The sequence below is a fragment of the Lactuca saligna genome, chromosome 8 (assembly GCF_052625555.1).
Source record: "Lactuca saligna cultivar CGN05327 chromosome 8, ASM5262555v1, whole genome shotgun sequence".
Classification (NCBI taxonomy): Eukaryota; Viridiplantae; Streptophyta; class Magnoliopsida; order Asterales; family Asteraceae; genus Lactuca; species Lactuca saligna.
Window position 1 is genome coordinate 20,937,893 of NC_136424.1, and position 21,792 is coordinate 20,959,684.

The 21,792-nt window shown below is 37.5% G+C and overlaps 1 protein-coding gene across 3 annotated transcripts; it reads right to left on the reverse strand.

Moving 5' to 3' along the window:
- Positions 1 to 10,021: 10,021 nt before the first annotated feature.
- On the reverse strand, positions 10,022 to 12,973 carry LOC145011421 (auxin response factor 16-like). Of its 3 annotated transcripts, none has more exons than XM_078970138.1 (5): positions 12,847 to 12,950; positions 12,525 to 12,647; positions 11,170 to 12,289; positions 10,318 to 11,081; positions 10,022 to 10,240 (listed from the first exon to the last, which is right to left on the reverse strand). In XM_078970138.1, exons 3-5 carry the CDS (start codon positions 12,271 to 12,273, stop codon positions 10,183 to 10,185), a joined length of 1,926 nt encoding a protein of 641 aa, XP_078826264.1. In that variant the 5' UTR covers positions 12,274 to 12,289; positions 12,525 to 12,647; positions 12,847 to 12,950; the 3' UTR covers positions 10,022 to 10,182. The 3 variants fall into 3 exon arrangements, with proteins under 3 accessions (XP_078826264.1, XP_078826263.1, XP_078826262.1); XM_078970137.1 differs by having other exon boundaries at positions 12,525 to 12,662; positions 12,847 to 12,869; XM_078970136.1 differs by lacking the exon at positions 12,525 to 12,647 and having other exon boundaries at positions 12,847 to 12,973.
- Between the last annotated feature and the right edge of the window lie 8,819 nt (positions 12,974 to 21,792).

Genomic DNA, 21,792 nt, shown 5'->3' on the forward strand with positions numbered 1-21,792 from the left:
CTGAATTAAATGGAATTGATTCTATGAGAAGAACTTACATGATCCTGGAAGCTGGTAAGAATAAGAACTTGTTTCCCCAATCGGTGTAACGCCCGTAGATTAGAGCTAGTCAATTTAGAAACGATAAACATCAAAACCGACTTTTTGATAGAAGATTATTTAGAATGAATAATCTTAACTAAGTTTTAGTATATGTCACAAGGTTTCCGTGGATATAAATAACGTCGAAAACGGAGCTCGTATGCGAAAGTTATGAATTTTTGAAGATCGTGGCACGCATACCAAAGCTTATCCAAAGCGTACGCCCAACGTAACCAAAATTACACCCAGCGTAATCCCAGACCCAACAGCCTATAAATAGAAACCGATATCAACCATTTTCTTTCTTCTCTCTAAGTTTTTGCCTCGATTTGCGTGCCAATTATATCCCGAAGCCCCGGTATCATTCCCGAACCCCAAAGCAAGTTCCGAAGTCCTGAAGATCCCGAGAAGTGAGATTCCCGAGCCGAAGCCCTGCCCGTGAGGAGCCCGATTTTTGTGAAGATCTTCCAGATCTACCCAAGAATACTACTTCTACAAGTCGTAGTGTTGTCCGATCATCTTCTGATCAAGTGCGTGTATAATCACTTTCGTCTTACACAAAGATATGAAGTATTTTATAAAATACGTGTTATGTATATATATATATATATATATATATATATATATATATATATATATATACATAACACGTATTTTATAAAATACTTCATATCTTTGTGTAAGACGAAAGTGACTATACACGCACTTGAATATGAAGTATTCACTATGAAATACATGCTATGTGTTTATATACGGTTGTTTATTTAAGATAAGTATGGAATAGATGTTTTATATGGTTTTTAAATGAGTTAAACTGTATATGTATTTTATATCTACTAATATGTTGGGTAGAACATGGGTAGATGAGATAGTTAGTATATGATAAAATGATGAGGTGTGTAAGATGATTAAGAATGATATTGGCAGATGCACCGATTAGAGAATGTCGTAATACTAGCAGATGCGCTTAAGAATAATATTGGTAGATGCACCAAATAGAGAATGTCATAATACTAGCAGATGCGCTTATAGGATAATGTCGACAGATGTGCCTAAAAGAGAATGTCATTAACCTGGCAGTCGCGCCTCATAGTGTCTGATGTAATCCTGACAAAGGCGCTTAAAGGATGATGTTGGTAGATGTGCCTTATGTAGCAATGGATTTTGTGTCAATTCCTTAGGTCAATCCTTAGGAATGAATGAATGAATGATAGTTGAATTCTTAGGGTAAAACCTTGAGAAATAAAGAAGATAATGGGGATGGGTAATTGGGTTGATTGTTTGATGGTTGAATATAATAATTATATTATTGTGGGTCGAAAACCCTATATGCTCACCAGGCTCCCAAGCCTGACCCACTCAGTTTTCTTTGTATTACAGGTATCAATACGGAGACATATTTCACTGAGAGATTAAAGGAGATGTAAATCATTAGTGTAAATAAATGTAAGTTCTGTTTATGCTTATGTGTTTGTATCGGAACATAACATCCCGAGATTATGTTATATAATGAAAATACTTTTCTTTAAGAAATGCTTTGATAAATTCTTATCATATTTTGTTTTGGAGACAAATTCCGCAACAATTTTCTTTAAACGATTACTCTGATTTTAAAAACAAAGCAAAAACAAATCCGTCTTTTTTGGCCGTGAAATTAGGGATGTCACAGTTGGTATCAGAACATTAATTTAAGCGAACTAGGAAATTTTAGAATTTCTAGACTTAAACTTAGAATGCTAAGTGAAGATTGTGAGATGTGTGTCTGTTATATTTTAGACACGAGCACTAGTTTATTTTAGGAAATTTGCCTAAAATTCTTTTATGTTCTAAATGTTATATGTTTCCATATATGATATTATTTGTTCGGATCTATGGTTTATTGCCGACCGGATCAGGAAACCTTATGTGTTTAGGGTTCTAAGCGTGCGTCTACGATATTAGAACTAGCATGTAAACGTTTCGGAGTGATAAGGATGATTTGAATATCTACCATGAATGAAGATCTAAAAATCACATTATTCGGTGTATAGATCAAGAATGGCAAGAACAAGAAGTGGAGCTGGAAACATGAACGAAAACAGGAATCAACCACCTGTGGTTGAGCAAGCACCGGTTGTAACAGCAACAACTGAGCCGATAATAATGGCTGGAGTACAATTGATGATTCAAACGATGCTGGATCGTCAGATGGAAGAAATTAGGCGTCTGCTTCGGCAGAATCTCGAAGATCTGTCAATACTAATTGAAGAGCCCGAAGTGAATGGAGGGCATTCAGAAGGAGGTAAATTTAGTGGGGTGATTGGTCAAGCTAACCCACCGATTGTTAGACAGAATCATCACGATGGAGGAAATGATGGCCTTGGATGCAAGTATAAAGACTTTTTGACTTGCAAACCATCGACCTTCACTGGAAAAGAGGATCCGATCAGAGTCATGGATTGGATCTTGGAGATGGAGCTAGCTTTCATAACTTGTGGCTGGAAGGGCAAGCTACAAACCACATATGCAGTGCGTCAGTTCAGAGGTGACGCTGTTCGCTAATGGAACACTTTGGGGAAGACCATAAGCCCCAACAAGCCACTACAACTGACTTGGGTAGAAATTTTGGTGCAATTCAAACGAAAGTTCTGCTCGGCCCAAGATCTGCTAGAGTTAGAAAACAAATTCCCGACGTTAAAGAAGGACAACATGTCCATTGATGAATACACCAATTCCTTCACAGATAAGATGGAATTTTCTCTACGCATTGTCCCAGACGAGCTGGCGAAAATAGATAGGTATGCAAAGGGACTACCATGGGAGTACATATAACGCCTGTGTTTCTGGGCCTGTCATTAATGTTGATATAATAGTCTAGGTTAACCTTTGTAAATAGTCTAGGTTAACCTTTGTAACCCGTTTTGAAATAATAGAAGTGTATTATTTGAGTATTATGTGTTTTGTGCTTAATTGCTGAATTATGTGGTTTGATTAATTAAGAATAAAAATAAGCGTCAAAATTTTTGTGTAAAATAAACTTGATATCTTTAGATAATGTTGTAGTAGTTGAAACGAGATTTCCGAAGATATAAAGAATGCCGAAATCCGAGTTATAACGAAGAAGTTATGACCTGTCGAAGTTTCGCGACAGAACCGGCAACGCTGAATGACGTAAAAAATGAAATTTACGTTAAAGCGATATTTAGCCTTAGTGATCTAAACAAAAGTCGTATAGTTCGTTAAATCGAGAGCGTGCATAAAAAGAACGCCAAAATCTGACTTCGTATGAGGAAGTTATGATTTATTGAAGTTTCGACTTAGCGGTATGCAGCCCGAAATACTCGATTTGAGATCGAGCGGTTTTTAGCCGAAGCAATCTAAACGAGAATCGAAGATCTCGTTGTTGGTATCGAAGCGATAAAAAGTTAGGTGAGAACGGACGTCAAACGAAGAAGTTATGAATTTATAACGAAATTTTCTGTCCCAGCCTATTAAAAATAAATAATAAAAATAAAGTCAAAATTAGCCGACGGAGTCTAAACGAAAGTTGTGGAGCGTAGTCTCACCTTCGCGTGGATATAAAGAACGTCGAAAACGGAGTTCGTATGAAGAAGATATGAATTTTCGAAGTTTATTAAATAATTAATAATTAAATTTAATTATTAAATCCCGATATTATCCGAAGACGAGTCATCAGACTCATCCGAAGTACGCCCAGCGTACCGCGAAGCGTGACGCACCTCACACTTGAGTTCTTCGGATGACGCATGCAGTGATGAATTCGGAGGCTTACGCCCTGCGTAAGGCTGTACGCCCCGCGTACTCCGAGGCTCCAGCCTCCTATAAATAGGATGCGAGGCTGCCGAGTTCTTTTGCCCTTTTTCTCTCTTCTCTCTCCTTTTTTGCATCGTTTTGTGTGCCAGAAGTACCCCGAAGCCCCGATAATATTCCCGAGCCCCGAAGCAAGTTTCGAAGCCCCGAAGATCCCGAGAAGTGCTATTTCCGAGCCGAAGCTCTGTCCGCGAGAAGATTGATTTTTGTAGAGATCTTCCAGATCTGCTGAGGATTACTACTTCTACAAGCCGTAGTGCTGTCCGATCATCTTCTGATCAAGTGAGTGTGTGGTTGCTTTCTTCTAACGCATAATTATGAAGTATTTTATACGAAATACGTGTTATGTGTATAATTTTGTTGTTATGTGCGTGAATGTATATTCACTCTCTTCAATCTCATAGATCTGATTTGTTTTCTATGAAAGACGTGTTATGTGGGTATGCCTCATCTGTTATGTGAAATATGTATTGAATGAAAATGCTATACAGGTTTTAAACTATGTATAAAAATATATATTTTTATCTACTAATATGTTGGGTAGAACATGGGTAGATAGTTGGTGTGTAATAAACAGATGAGAGGCCTCGATGTTGTTGTTGACCTAGTTATTCAGCGGAGTATGGATAACGACCACAGACTCCTTCTAGACAGTCTCGTGGAACGCTAGCAGGTTCATAACCTGTAGGTGTTGTGAACGATGTGTTTACCGGTGTACTCTATCCCCCTCATGGTTGCCTTTAGGATATCTATTATTGAGGAAACCCCTTAGCAGTAATGTCCGTCCCGATGAAAATCCTAGATTAGGTCCCTTGAGATAGATGTTGTTTTAGGGACGTAAAGTGAGGATAACGGGAATGGGTAATCGGGATAGTGATTGGTTGGTGAAATTAAATATAATTTATTTATTGTGGGTTGAAGACCCTATATGCTCACCAGGCTCCCAAGCCTGACCCACTCAGTTTTATTTGTATTACAAGAAGTGGCGCAAGGGCGTAAGATGGATGAATCATCGAGTTGTTTTGTTTACAAGTCTGTATATGTATATATTTGTTGAATGACTTGTAATGTTATCGTTTATGCTTTATGGTCTGTATCGGAAAATGACACCCCGAGTTTTAATTATATAATGAAAATTCATCTCTTGATGAAATGCTTTGATAAATATTATTTTATCATGTTTTATTTTGGGAACAAATTCCGCAACACTTTTAAATCAAAAGGATTTACTCTGAAAATTATTTTAAAAAGCATAAATGAAATCGGTATTTTCTGGCCGTGATTTTGGGGATGTCACAGTACACTGTGCCAGTACGCTAAGCACTTACCCTAGAGGCATCCATCTGGGTTGCCAAGTCTGTTGAAGAAATGATCAAGGGCAGGACCGCCAACAAGGTCGAAATTGGCGAGAAAAGAAAGTTTGAGGGATCCCCAAGGTCCAACAAAAAGATAAAATTCTCGAAGTCTAGTTCGAAGAGGTAGGAGATGAAGCAAGATGGTGCGATAAGTGCAAGAAGAAGCACTCGGGAAAATGTGCGTGGATGTGACATGTTTCAAGTGTGGAAAGCATGGGCACTACGCTGATGAATGTATATTCAATAAAAAGGTATGTTATGAATGTAATGAATAGGGGCACTTCAAGTAACTATTGTGTGCCAGAATGCACAGATCTGGACCATTGGATGAAATATAATCAAAGGTAATGGTCTGAGGGTTTATGATAGTAGAATAAGATAACATGTACCATATAATCAAACAAATTTGACCATAAGGGCATTTTAGTCAATTAACCTATATTAATAAAGGAAATTTTCGAATTTTTAGGGATAATTAATTCCTTTATTTTTAAATATCTGAATGTTTTAAATTAATTTAAAATTAAAAATCCGATTTTATTATGTCAGAATGATAGAATTTTAACCATAAACTAGTAAATATATTTTTCGATTTTATTCTGTCAGAATGATAGAATGTCAACCATAAACTAGTAAATACATTCTAAAAGAATACACAAAATCGATTCTTCAACTAATAATATACTAAATAATTACATTGTATGATTATGATTCATTGAATAACAACAAACATTCTGAAAGAATAACAAGTATAATTCTTAAAAAATAACAACATTCTTAAACAATGAGCGTGATCATTCTTTAATTTATTCTTCAAGCATTTCCCATCAGGTCTTCAAGCCATTTCCATCATAAATTCGTTAATAAGTAATTTGTAGTGATACACTTGTGTTTACATTATGATATGAAAAAAATAAAGCATAAAATTCGAGTTAATTTTTAGAGAACAATCATTGTAAAAAAATAAAATTAAAGCTTCCCTGTCTTTTTTGGTTGTCTAGGTCTGATCAACTTGCAGTGTGAAGAATATTTCCCTTCTTCATTCTGAAAGAATAGTAGCTTTCTTCAAACTAAAGCCCTCTTTACTCTAAAAGAATATTGCCCTCATTTTGAAAGAATTTTCAGGTTAACATTCATTTGGTAAAGCAAACAAGTTATATTACTGTAGGTGAAAATAAAAAATTATAAAGTTTGAAACCATTTAAAGCTAAGGTTTGCAAACCTTTAAGTATTACTCAATTAACTAAAATATTAAGAGAGAGAGAGAGAGAGAGAGAGCATGGAAGGGATTTGCTGCCATATCAGCCAAGCTGATGCTGATATTCACATGCAAACAAACAATAAATCATCATAAATCAAGACCACCAACTGGAATAGATTGACCAAAGTATTCAGATTCCTTCCATTTCCCCAACATATTAACCAAGAAATTCCCACTCTACTTTTTGTGCAACAATTGAAAAGGAACAACAACAGAATATATAGAATACTCAACAGAACATAAAACATAAGTAAAAGTAGTTAAAATATACAATAGAATAAGTAGAATAATTTGAATTGAACATTTTATAAAACCAATATATATATATATATATATATATATATATATATATATATATATATATATATATATATATATATATATATATATATATATATATATAGAATAAATAAACGTAAACCACAATGCTTAAAATATTTAAGGTATACATAACTTACAATATCTAGAACAAATCAAAAGAAATAATTATCATATAAGAATATCTAGAATGTTTAAGGAAGGATGATGCAATGTTGGCATTATGTCGAACACCTGGTGGGTGGAAAGTTACACTTTCACATTACACATAGCGGATTAACATGTCAAGATCAACATCAGATTCAACAATAAGGTAAACATCATATGCAATTTCAAAATACAATTAGATTCAAGATGCAAAATCAGAAATCAATTTCAAAACCAATCAATCGACTCAAGGTGCAAAATTAGAAAACAATTAACATCATATTCCAGACGCAAAATCGATAAGTAAGACATGGAGGAATCAACTCAGCAAAGCTTAACATCCATTAAAATAGGTTGCTTCATCAATTAGGGTTTAAGAAAAAGGGGTTAACGTCAATAAATTGATGAGATAATAAGAGGAATCAACTATTATTCAAATTATATCACTAGTCTATGATTTTTTTTGCCCAAAATTGTAAAATTTACGTTACTGCTTACCTGGATTTGCAACTTCTCGTTAATTTCTTCAATTATTTCTTCCTCAGCAACCCTAATGGAGACGGAAGTGCTGGTGAAGGCTTTTAAACTCACTCATGTCTCGCTTTTTTTTTTCTTTTCTGATCATTATCCCAGAAGTTTGTGGATGTTTTTCTGAGTGATTTTGATCAGGTTATAGCTTAAGGCTTTTCCTAAAGAACTGTGAGAAGGTGGAGTGGATCGATACTCGATAGTACAGACAGGGAAAGGGGTTAACGAATGTAGGGAGGGAGAGTAGACGAACTTGTTTGTTGGCAGCTGTGGTTCTTTAGGGTTGTTCGACGATTCAGGTGTTGGTGAACGTAGACATCGACATACCCATTTTGAGGATGAATGATAATGTAGTGAACGATGCAGGGATTTAAATGATATTTAAGGGAAATTGACTCATTATTTTAGGAATTATAATTTTGGAATATAATTAATTGTACATACATAATGATTAAACTGCCATTTATTATTTAATTAATAATTTTTTTCCCTAAATTTGTATTGATGCATTCATCCACATAATAGTTGGTAAAAACATTTGAACCTAACTCTCTCTCTCTCTCTCTCTCTCTCTCTCTCTATATATATATATATATATATATATATATATATATATATATATATATATATATATATCAATTTTTTTAAAAGAAAACTGTATTAGACACAGGCCTCAATAACCATATTTTATTTTTTTCTTCTTTCGTATTTTCCTTACATTTCATATGATGCTCGAGAATGTATATCGAGACTTGAGTAATAAAAATTTAAAATTGGCATAAATTTGAATTACAAAACACAAAGCTATGCCATATATTATGTGTTGTGTTGACTTTTTTCCATTTCGTCTTGACATTTATGTCCTTCCATTCATATTCTATAAACTAAACACAATAATATTACATCAAGTCATAAATAAAATATAGAAAGATAAGAAATTTGTATGTTTGACTTTTTGACCAAATATCTTATATGGGATCTTGAGCCTCTTCGATTCGAGGTATATATCTTTGAAGATTCCTCTTCTTCAAATTGACAAATTTCGTTTTATTTATTTATTTATTTTGTTTTCGATATTTTTAGTTTTCTAGTGATTGACTTATTTGTTTACTTGTATCTTTGAAGATTCCTCTTCTTTTAACCAGTTATATTCTATATTGACATATATCTTTTAGCCTTTTTCCATTTCAACCAATCTTATTAGTTTTCATATGTAAGAAACATCTTTTTTTGTATTATATAATATATGAAGACAATTTATTTCCGACAGGCAAGCCTATCGATGGGTGTGCAATTAGGGGAAACAGCCGTGCAATTTGGTTTTCAATTTTAATAAATTATAAATAAAATACAAAATAAATCCCGAAATTAAATCACATTAATTGGTGTGTGCGTGAGATCGAGACGTCCTCCCGACCATCGAAACGCCGCAAGTCTTGTTACACATGCCCACTTAATATTGTATTATATATAAATTTTTTTTTACAATATTAACCATTTATGAAGCACTTATTTAAAAAGAAAAAACTTGCTTAATTTGCTTTGTGATAATAGATTAATAAAGATAAAATCACAAAATTGTCAAAATAGGGTAAACCGTTAAAAAAAAACTACCCTTTTGATATTGATACAAAAAATGAGCATTAATAGTGAAATGGTGCCATTGAAAAATTCAAAACTTCTAAAAACTAGTCCTTCATATTTAATATAAAATTTTCATTTATTTTTAACAATGGAAAAGTATTTGAATTTCACAATATCTAACAGTCCACTTCATACTATGATTTTTTAGCAGATTTTATTTTATTTTATTTTTTTAAATATCTCTACAAAGAGATAACAACATTAATACCTCATTAATATTTATTATTGGACCATCTAAGATATCTCTATCTTCAACAAATCCGGGTTCAATCCTTGTGTTATTTATTTTCTTTGCATTTTTACTTGTGGTGTCTGTCGATCTTTAATCCCAACAATAAAAACATTAAATATATTTAAAAAAAAAATCTGATGGATCAAAACAAAACACAATTTCATAGCAACAATTGATTTTCACGATGGATCTACACAAAATTGGTGGTTATTTTGTCTAGTAACTTAAAATATTATTTTATTAAAAGACTTTTCATTTTTATGATTTTCTTTCACTATTAACTCCTACATTAAAAAAAAAAAAAAAAAAAAAAAAAAAAAAACAATTCTCACGATATTACATGATAATAATGTAAAAAGAACATTCAATTCAAGGAGATCCGTATTTTTGTGTCATTTTCGACAATAAACTACTCAATTATCTACGTTTTACACAACCAAATCTTACCTATGATATATGATTGTAATCATCATATTTTGTTTTAAGAATAATAATAAAAAAAAGAGATTATATATATTCATGAACATATCTCGTATTTAAGCAGTTATTGATATACTCCACGCATTAAAACAAAACGCACGTAAGCCGGACCACCCACACGTGAGCAAGCTGTCTGTTTCTAATCCTTTGGGATTAACATTAATATTTTGCCTGACATAACTTTATATCATTAACAAATTATTTATTTAACATAAGTTAATCAAAAAACAACCAAACATAATAATAAAAAAAATAAAATTCAAGAGACAAAACCTAGACTGTACACATCATCAAAGAAAATAAAAAAAGAAAAAAAGCATAATTTCCTAATATTTAACGGAATCCGTTTGAATCGTCAACCTTCGTGCCGCCTTCGAGAACTCACTGCAACAACCAAATTCCACTTTTTAGTATCCAAACAAAAAATGTCAGAATTTCTGCATGTTGTGTACGACCGTTACCTGAAAGGTTCGTCGCCGGTGGATTTTGTTACTCCGGCGGCATTCCGGTAGACCAAGTTCCGCCATGCATTTGGTTTTTGTAAACCGAACATGTGACGAAGCTCTATGTACAACTCGTCGTAAGATCCAAGTGCTGTCAGGTCGAGGGTCCGACCCATGTCTTCTGACGCCATGAAAACCTTACAATGGCCTGTCTCCGGCCATGGCCCATCTTCTTCGGAAGAGCTCCGGACAGAACCTGTCTGAAGAACCACCGATCCATCAGAGAGATTCGCTGCTGTGTCACCGGAGACACCACTCTCTGATAACTGCTGTTCTGTCAGAATCGGTTGTCCAAACAACACGAACATGGGTTTTCTCTTGTGATTTTCGTTGTCTTTTTTCTTCGAACTTGTAGTAGTCTTTGGGGGGTTATGGGTTCCGATCGTTAAGAATGAGGAAATGTTTTCATCGCGTTCCTGAAATGGGAATCTGGTGAAAGAGTTGTCATGAACATGATTCGTGAACCCATATGGGAACGGATTAATCAACGGATGCATTTGGTTGAACCGGAGACGATGATGATCTAGTCCAAACTGACAACTATGCCTGGCTCCCTGAATGCTCGTAAGCAGCGGGAAATCCGGAGGTTGAGGATACCGGAGCTTCTTTCGTGGTGGCGAAAATGGCGAAAGATGAATCGCCGGCATACTCGCCACCAATTCAACTAACCACGGGTTGACTCGCTTCACGTTTTGTAACAATTCTGGTTCGTCCCAAGCAACCTTCAATTCATCCCACGAACACCAACAAAAAATGTCAAGAACTCGAATTAAAATAATTAATTAAGAATCAAATCAAGAAATTAGTTACCTGAAGAAGCCTCCAAGGTGAATTAGGCCAACGGATTTGATCATCGACCTGAACTAGCGAGATTGTGCCCATAAACCAGCTGATTCTTGATGAGTCTTCGGTTTCGAAAGCCATCTTGAACCTCATTCCAGGACACCATTGAATCCTCATTGCAGCTTTTACAGTCGAAGCTTTGACACAGAACTCCGGCGTGCTTGCTCGTGGGTAGTACACAACTTCAAATGGCTGCCCGTTAGCAGCAAGAGCCACAGCTTCTTTAACTAATTCAGCGCTCGATTTTCTTTGGTCATTCTGGGAATTGTTGGTGTTGTTCTCGTTTTGTGGTCGGAATCCGGCGAACCCTCCGCCGTACAGGGAAGAATTAGCGGTGGAGTTCTCGAGAAAGCCTCCGCCGATTCCCCTCTTTGCTCTCCTGATTCCAACACAGAGTTCGCCGTTATCGGCTCTTAAAAACACAATGGAATCACCAGCTATGAGCTTTTTATGGTTGACGAAATTGCTCCAGCCGGTGGTCAAAAGATGCCGGCGGGGAGTCCCTCTATAAATATGTCGGAACTTCCATATCTGGCCGTGAACATCCTTCACCAAGATGGTTTGAACGGGTGGCTCCGCCGCGTAATCCAACCTTGGGAAAATAGTTTCGGCGCAGTATCTTGGTACAGAGAATCCGCCGCCGTTGTTAGCATCAGATTGAGTCAATGTCTTGGCGAAAGAAGAGGGTTTCTCTTTATTTTCATTAATTCTCCTATCATCAAACCCTAAAAACCCATCATTCTCGACATGATCATCAAAATCACAATCGCTTTGAACATTTCTTAAAGGAAAAAGCCCAATCTTAGCATAAACTTCATCAGTCTCGGAATCCGCCATGAACTTGACGGCGGATACTTGACACGGAATGTAAGGTGGGATCCGCCGGGAATCACCGAAATCAACATTTCTGGTGCCGGAATGCTCGACATGACCTTGAGGAAAATACAAAACCTTAGAGTTTAATGGCGGCATTTGCACCATTCCACCAGCACATGCATGCCATAACTGTGAATCCAAGCTTTTTTCCACTTCGTTCATGGGTTTCTTCTCATAATCCATCACGTTAATCATTGTGACACCGAAGAATCTGTAAACCAAACAAGAAAACGCGTCAAATGGCTGCGAGATTCATCATTCTACGACATAAAATCAAAACTTTGATACGTTCATGATAGAATCTTGATTCTTTTACAATCAAATAATGCAGGTTCAACTTAAATAATTCATATATCAATCGAGAAACCAGAAGGAAAGTGACACACACCGAGAGAGAGAGAGAGAGAGAGAGAGAGAGAGAGAGAGAGAGAGAGAGAGAGAGAGACCTAATGTACAAAAGTAGTAGAAGAAGACAGCAGTTAAAACTGAAGTGCCATTAAAGAAAGAAACGAGTCTCTTTTAATTCCTAAAATCCCCATGTCTAGAAAACTCGAAGTTTAATTTGCTTCCTGCACAGTTGAATTCTGATTGAAATAAAGAAATAGTGAATGCAATTGCAGGTGAATGGGTATTTATAAGTGGTTAAAGGATAAATAAAAAAAAGAATATAAGCAAGTGTGTGTTTGAGAGAGAGAGAGAGAGAGAGAGAGAGAGAGAGAGAGAGAGAGAGAGAGAGAGAGAGAGAGAGAGAGAGAAACGGTCATTCACCTGAAGCTTCGTTGCCGACCAGACGGTGGCATACAACAGACAGATACTTACATATATGTGTATATATATCTGTAGGAGAGAGAGAGAGAGAAAGAGAGAGAGAGAGAGAGAGAGATTTTGCGGGGTTTGTTATAGATTCCAGAATACCGACTCCCTGGTATATCGCTGTGGACTCTGGTGGAGAAAATGTTACATTTACACCCCTCAAAACTTTTCCAGTTGTCATAAATAAACGGATCACATATTTTGTTATTACATAACTAGTCCCTTATCAGAAATCATGTAACCGTACAGATTTGAAAAAAAGGACGATGTTAGGATTAACATGCTTGTTAATAGGACACATAATTTAGTCATTTGCTGTAAGTCAACACTTAGGTGGTTATTGTTTTTGAAAAAGTCAAAAAAAAAAAAACATTTTACCAAAGAAATAAACACCATCTTAGTTTATTTTTGAAGTTAGTGAATAACATGCTAGTTAATCCCAAAAACTTTGTTATCAATTGAATTGATCATATTACAAACTCCTATGACTAACTTTAACAAGAGAAATGAATTCAATAAGTATTTAGGCATCACTATTCTTTTCTTGTACTATTTTTTTAGTGTATATGATTATAAAGCTTTTTTATAACATATAATTACATAATAATCAAGTTCAATGAATGAAAATTTTAACTTCAAAACCAATAAATACCCAAAACAATGTTTATAAACCTCTTGAGTCTTGTTTAACAATGGCTAGAGTTATGCTTCTATGAATTAAATGGTTAGATTATAGTATTCACTAACTATTTACTTGTATTGATTTTATTTAATTTTTTAGAAAATGAATAAATTTCCACAAAAATCTACAACTTCCGAATCCTGTTATTCCTCCTTTCCCGAAATTCAAGCCACAAAATTGGTCGGTAGATTGTGTGGACTTGCTAGATGGATAGAAGTGGATTACGGGGTATCTGAAATGTATTTTGAAACTTGAGGGGGTCATAATAAATATTTATATATTTGGGTTGACACTTTGATCAGATCTGAATCTCCGCGTTAATGGATACTCTTATCCCACTCACACTGTTACGCGCGTGCGATGCAATCACCACTAACTGAATCAAAATTTCAACTCTCTCTCTCTCTCTCTCTCTCTCTCTCTCTCTCTCTCTCTCTCTCTCTCTCTCTCTCTCTCTCTCTCTCTCTCTCTCTCTCTTTTTAAATAATATTTATAGATTATGTCTCTTTTACAACATATGAAACTTGTAGTATGTATCTATCATTTTATACGTTTATACATTTATGTTTACTACATTTTTTTATTTAAATAACACATTTTTTTCAAAGTCATATTATTGGTAAATCCACAACACGACATCCAAATTGTCATTTGGATAATGCATTAGGATGCAACGCCTTCATCATTACTTCAATGGATCATGAATTTACATCTGGTGCAAAGAATTTAATTCTATGATAGATCACAATATATTAAGATAAACTTTTGGTAACATGATATATTGTGAGAATTTTGTTTAATTAGGTTCCTTCAAAACGTTACATCACGAGTGACCGAATACATAAGGTAGCATGCCACATAAAGTGTTTGATTAGAGACCTGAACATTGACAGGATTATGTTCTAGCATAATGTTAGAGACATACATGTAGCCTTTTGTATGCATGTTGAATGACTTGAGAAGCATGCCATGTGTTTGAAGATTCAATCTAACATAATCAATATTGTAAGTAACACTACTGCATTTTACACTACTAACACTAAAAGGCATTTCAGTTTTTTTGTGTTGCAATTAGAGGTGACAATACTAGTTACTATATCTATAAATTGATTGACTTGGCTATATAGCTAAAAAAACAAATGAGATAGGTTAAACATGTCAAAAATTGTAGTAAAACCAAATTGGATTATATTAGATTATGAAAGTGAAGAGTTAGCAACACAACATGGATCGTCATACATGTTAAACATACAATTTAGTAGCTTTGCTCCCATGTGATATCTTTAGGGCCGGTCCAGTGATATTGAGTACACTGTGCGGAAAATAAAAAAAATGACTCTTAAATATAAAGAAATTGATAGTTTAAAAAATAAAAAGGAAAGTGAGGGAACCAAGATTAGAACCTACTTTGTATAGGTATAACACAAGACACCACTTGCAGCCAAGTGAACTACAAGATTCATTGTTAATTATCTACGTAAATGTATATATATTATGTTGCAAAATTCAAAATGGTTAACAAAATTTTAAAAGAAAGCGTTTGAGCATGGAATCGAACCATGGTTGATTAAAAACGCTTAAACTAAAAGTGCATTCCCAACCAATTTGTAACGTCCCAATCATAAGACCAAAAAATTTATTTTTAAATTAATAAAATTATAATCCAAAACATTATCATTAAACCAAGGTAGATCAAAGTGTATTAATACATCATAAAACATCAGAGTAAATCACAAAATGCGGAATAAGACGGTGTGTGCTCTGCAATCATCCTAGACTCTTCCCTTTCGAACCAGAAGTACATGAAACATAAACTGAAAACCATAAGCACAAAGCTTAGTGAGTTCCCGAAAATACCACATACCATACATAATAAACACATAGTGGGCCCCACTCGACATCGAACCTCACTTGGTATATAGACCTGTCAGTCATCAGGACCCACCCGATATACATATAAACATATAAACATGTAATCATACCAGCATATGCGATAATCACAAAGATAATAACATACACGATAGTCATCGAACCCCGCCCGATATCTGGCCTTGCCTGGTAAGCATACAAGCACATAACACATGTAAGAGTCACACATACATCTAGTATCCTAACATAATAAATCATGGACCAACATTTGTGCCTTCGACCCACTAAACACAATGAGGAAACTCACCTCAAACTGTTGAATCCCTCAAATGAATCTTTGACTGCTGGTCCGGAAATCCCCGCACTATCATTATCAAAATAACATCTAGTTAATAATTGGATTCCGACACATAACTAAGAGACTAACTAGTTAGCCCATAACTAAGGTAAAATATCATTTTATCCTTTATCTAACTTGACCCAAGGCCAAGGCCCATTTCAACTACTCAAAAGGCCCAAATCTTAAATGGCAACCCAAGGCCCAAATTATGGTCCGATCTTCCAATTTGGCCCCAAGACTCATCATGGACCTGAATCCAAGGAAGCCCAACATGCCAACCAAAGTCCAAAATAGAAGTTTGATGGCCCAACAAGGCCCAAACTTACAAATGCAATATATGATCGAAAATAAGATTAACAAGCACAAAAAGCTCATCTGCTGAGTACGCGGGGCGTACTCAGCTCGTACGCGAAGTGTACTCCATCTAGGTCAGTAAACGCGGCGAACTAGCTGGGTACGCCCATCGTACTCCCAGACTACCAAGACCTCACATTAAGCACTTAATCGACGAAGACAAAGTTTCAAACTCTCAAATCTGATTCTATAAGACCACTTATCACGTAAAGTTGGTAACTTTACATGCATGCATGGAGTAATAGGGCTCAAGATCTCAAAAAGAGCTTAATAAAGGCCTTAATACATGCATGGATCAAAATATTCCACAAAGTTTGCATTTTTATGATCATGGGGACTAAATGGAGCTAAGATCTAGCATCCATCACTTCTTAAGTAGATTAAAAGCCCGCCTTTAACATAAAAGGCTAAAAAAGGCCTAAGAAACACCATATAAAAGATCTATCATAAGTGGACATAAAGGTGTTAGCTTTTTACCTCAAAAGCTTGCAAATGAGAAGGTGATCTTGGATCTTCAAGCTCAATCTACTTCTCCAAGGGTTTCTCTTCATCATCATCTTCTTCTTCTTCTTCTTCTTCTTCTTCTTTTTCTTCTTCACCTTAAGACACCAAAAATCTATTTATCAAGCTCAAAAACTCACTAGCACACTTAGGGTTTTGTTTTCAGAAGAAGGGGAGGTGGAGGTTGGTCTAACATGTCCAATAGATGAGCTTTTTACATTTAAATAGGGCACAAAACCTAAAAATTAGGGGTTATCCTAGACTTGCATATGCCATACGTACTCCACGTACATGGGTGGAATCCGCAACCATCAGAAGGCTAGTATGCTAAGCATACTAGTAAAGGGCCAAATTGATAAAAATTAGCATTAAGGACTAAAGAGGAACTTACCCAAAACTTGAATGTCACAATTCTCCCCCACTTGAATCAGACTTCATCCTCGAAGTCTGTTACTCCAAACAACTATGGGTAGTGCTACCTCATCTCATCATTTGGCTCCCACATCCATTCTGAACCCTTGCGATGCTGCCATTGGACTTTCACCAACTCAATAACCTTGTTCCTTTAGGTTTTTGTCTTCCGGTCAAGAATCACTACCGGTCGCTAGATGTAATTCAGGAGATCATCCACCTGAATATCCTCTAATGGAATCACTGCAGAATCATCCACTAAACACTTCCGCAACTGAGAGACATGGAACATGCAATGGATATGACTGAGCTCCTCAGGAAGATCCAAGTGATATGCAACCTGTCCCACCCGGGCCAAAACCCTAAAAGGATTGATATATTTGGGGACCAATTTTTCCATCTTCCTGAATCGAATGACACCTTTCCAAGGTGATACATTTAGGAGAAACATGTCCCTAATCTGGAACTCTAGATCTAATTGGTGTTTGTCGGCATAACTATTCTATTGACTCTGAGTTGTCTGGAGTCTACTCCGAACCTACTGTATGAACTCAGTGGTATTGACTACCACCTTGCTACTCCCCATGACTCGCTGACTAACCTCACCCCAACAAATTGGGGTCCTGCATTTCCTCTCATAAAGCATCTCAAAAGAAGGTCGATCGATGTTGGTGTTATAGTTGTTGTTATACGAAAATTATGTTAATGAAAGATACGTATCCCAACTCCCACCAAAATCCAAAACACACGCCCGAAGCATATACTCCAAGGTCTAAATAGTCCGCTCGCTTTCCCCGTCGGTCTGCGGATGAAATGCCATGCTGAAATGGAGATGAGTACCTAACTCGCCATGGAACTTCTTCAAAAATCTAGAAGTGAACCAGACATCCCTGTCTGAAATCACCAAACCCGACACCCAGTGTCGTGCTACAACCTCCCTGATGTATACCTCAGCCAACTTCTTTACATAGATTCTCTCCTGAATTGGGATAAAATGAGCTTTCTTGGTCAATCGATCCACAATGACCTAAATTGAATCCACTCTGCATGTATTTCGAGGAAACTTTGTAATAAAATCCATGGTAATATCCTCCCATTTCCAAACAGGAATATCCAACGGCTGCATCTTGTCGTGAGGTAGCTGATGTTCGGCCTTGACTTTCCTGCAAGTCAAGCATCTCTCCACATACCAAGCCACATCCCGCTTCATGTAAGGCCACCAATAATCAAGACGAAGATCTTTATGTATCTTTGTCGCCCCGGGATGAACGGAGAACCTCAACTTGTGCGTCTACTCCATCAAAACCAGACGCACAACGCCCCAATATGAAACCCACACTCTCCAATGAAGAGTCCATAACCCTTGGCTATCGTAATCAAAGGAAGATATCGAGCCCGATGATCTTCCTTCATAGCCTTGATCTGAGCCTCACGAATCCGCTACAATAGCGAAGTAATCACGATCATCCTCAAACAAATATCTTTAATCGGAGCCACTGACGCATTACAGCTTAGAGCATCGACCACCGCATTGGCCTTCCCCGGGTGGTAAAGGATCTTACAGTCATAATCCTTTACCACATCCAACCACCGGCGTTTCCTCATATTCAGATTCGACTGATCCATCAGACACCTCATGCTCTTGTGATTGGTACAAATGGTACATCGGACCCTATAGAGGTAATGTCACCAAATCTTGAGGGCGAAAACCACAGCTCCCAACTCCAAATCATGTGTCGAATAGTTCGCCTCATGAGGATTCAGTTGTCTTGAGGCGGAAATGATCATACGACCTCTCAACATCAGAACTGCACCCAAATCCATGATCGATGCATCACAATAAACCACAAAATCCTCAACACCCTCCGACATGGTCAAAATTGGTGCCTTGCATAGTCTCTGTCTTAGGGTCTTAAAAGCTGCCTACTGCTCAACCCCCCAACGGAAAGTGACTGTTTTCTTCGTCAATCGGGTCAACAGAACCGCTATATTGGAGAAATCATGGATGAATATTCAATAGTAACCTGCTAAACCAAGGAAACTCTGAATCTCAGATGGAGACCTCGGAACCTCCCACCTCATCACGACCACGACCTTGGCCGGATCGAACAAAATACCATTCTGATTGATAAGGTGCCCCATAAACTGCACCCCGCGCAACCAGAACTCACACTTGGAGAACTTTGTGAAAAGTCTCTCCCCCCCCCCTAAAAGTCTCCAAAACCTCTCTTAAGTGCTCCTCATGCAGCTCCTGAGTCTTCAAATAGACCAGGATATCATCAATGAATACAATCACAGATCGATCCAGCATCGTCCTGCATATGCGAATCGTGAGGTCCATGAACGCGGATGGAGCATTGGTGAACCCGGAGGGCATCACCACGAACTCGTAATGGCCATAGTGAGTCTGGAAGGATGTCTTCTACACATCCTCCTCTTTAGCCCTCAATAGTTCTTCATCGTTAGCTTATCCAGCTCCTGGTAGTCAATGCATATCCGATGAGACCCATCCTTCTTTTTCAAGAATAGGATCGGTGCTCCCCATGGCAAACCTGATCGGTTGAATGAACCCCTTGTCTAACAGCTCCCTCGGCTGTGTAGACAACTCATGCATCTATGGAGGAGCCAAACGATATGGTTCTTTGTCTATCAGAGCTGCACACGTAACCAGGTCAATCCTGAACTCTACCTGCCTTTCCGAAGGCACCCTTGGAAAATCTTCCGAAAATTTTTCTGGGTACTCCCGCACAATTGACACATCATCCTCAATCTCCTTACCCTTATCCTGGGTATCCATAAAATAGATAATGAATCCGGAACAAACCTGATGAAGATAGCGTCTGGCCTTCACTACAAAACACAAAATCGGCCCACATCGAGCTCTCTCTCCCTTAACAACTAAATCTCCCCCACTTGGGGTTCGAATCCGAACTAACTGGTACTCACAATCGATCACCATCCCATTGGGGCTGAACAAACTAATACCCATGATAACCTTGTTCCCACACAAAAGAATGGGAACCAAATCAATCGGATATTGATCGCTGAACATCTGAAGAATACAATCCCTATGAATCCTAGCTACCCGGGTAGATCGATCATCTACAATATCGACGTCTAAAGGACAATCCAGCTCCCCCAGAGCTCCAGAAAACCTCTTGCTAAGCGCAAGCAATACAAAGGATCGGTAGCCTCTGAGTCAGACATTATAAATATAGAAATACTGTTCACAAGGAAAAATCTCATCACCACATCAGGTGTTGTGCGAACCTCCTTGACTATCGGATGAAAAACCTTGCTCCCAACACATGCGCATCCGCCTTGCCTTGGTAGCTATCAGTGATCCGTAGAGTCACATGAGTGGGTGCTGCTACCAGTCCTGTTGCAGTCAAACTCGGACAATGGGCCTTCTTGTGGCCCCTCTGATTGCAATGGAAGCAAATCAGATCAGATACTGGGGTGGTGGTGGTAGTAGCAGTACAATCACTGCTAATATGACATGTCCGGCTGCACTTGAAGCAACCAGAACCACCCACCCTACACGCTCCATCGTGCGTCTTTCCGCACTTTCCACAGCGGCTCCAGCCCTACTTGCCTCTCCATCTAGAATCAAATACCTTGGGCCTCTTGCCCGAAGTTCCTGAAACCTGAGCCTGATTTGGCTTCCTCTTCTTCTCCATCTCAAGATCAATCTCTATCTACCTAGCTCTCATAATCATATCTTCTAGTGTCATGCAACTAGATCGGCTCACAAACTTCTGAATGTCACTCCTTAGCATCTCAAGGTACCTTGACTTCTTCGTCTCCTCATCCACCACATACTGCGAAACCAATAGCTCCCTCTCATGGAACATCACAGTGATCTCTGCCACCGTCTTAGTATTCTGACGGAGGTCCTAAAACTGCCTCGCCAACTGCTACACCTTAATCACTGGCGCGAAATCAACTCAAAATCTTGTCATAAAATCATCCCATGTCATCAAATCAACATCCTCATCACCAACAGAGTGCCTAACCTCCTCCCACCAATATCGAGCTTTATATTGGAAGAAAGTCCGACCTTTGCCCCATCGGGACAATTGTTGGCGCAGAAGGTGTTAGCAACATTTTCTAACCAACGCCTACTTGCAATCAGGTCCTTCTCCCCGTAGTATTCCGGAGCCCCGCATGCCTGGAACTCCCCGAAGGTTAGTGAACTTGTCCGAATCAAAGCTACCATCTCAAAACGGAAAGAGCCCAAACGCTCCTCCAACACCTCCATGATACCCTCCTTGATCGTACCAAATATCACAGGAGTTTGCTCAAGTATGTTGCGGTTAATATCAGACGAAATGAACTCCCGCATCTGATCATCCAACTTCCTGGCTCCAGAACCTGAGCTCAAGCCCTCACCAGCACTAGAACCACCAACCGGTCTGCCTTGAAGAGTCGCCATACTGAAAATAGACCATATAAACTATCAGAATACGATATATATATATATATATATATATATATATATATATATATATATATATATATATATCGATGAGTCTCATACTCTACAAACTCCCTCGTTTCATCGCAGTTCTCCTTGACTCGAGTACGGATCCTCTGCTTCCCGTAGTACGAACCCATACTACCTTCCACATCTATCCGTACATTCCTAGGTTTTCCTAGGGCTACCATCACACCACTTTCCGCCATCGGCTGCAAAAGGAACTCCTACCAGCACCCTCTAACTAGCTCATGAATACAATTACAT

Excerpts from the sequence above, each read along its gene's own strand:
- LOC145011421 (XM_078970136.1), bottom strand. The coding sequence starts at position 12,878 with ATGCCACCGTCTGGTCGGCAACGAAGCTTCAG. Across the intron at positions 11,082-11,169 it reads CACCTTGGAGGCTTCTTCAG|GTTGCTTGGGACGAACCAGA; the intron begins GTAACTAATTTC and ends GATGAATTGAAG. Across the intron at positions 10,241-10,317 it reads ACCGGCGACGAACCTTTCAG|TGAGTTCTCGAAGGCGGCAC; the intron begins GTAACGGTCGTA and ends TGGTTGTTGCAG.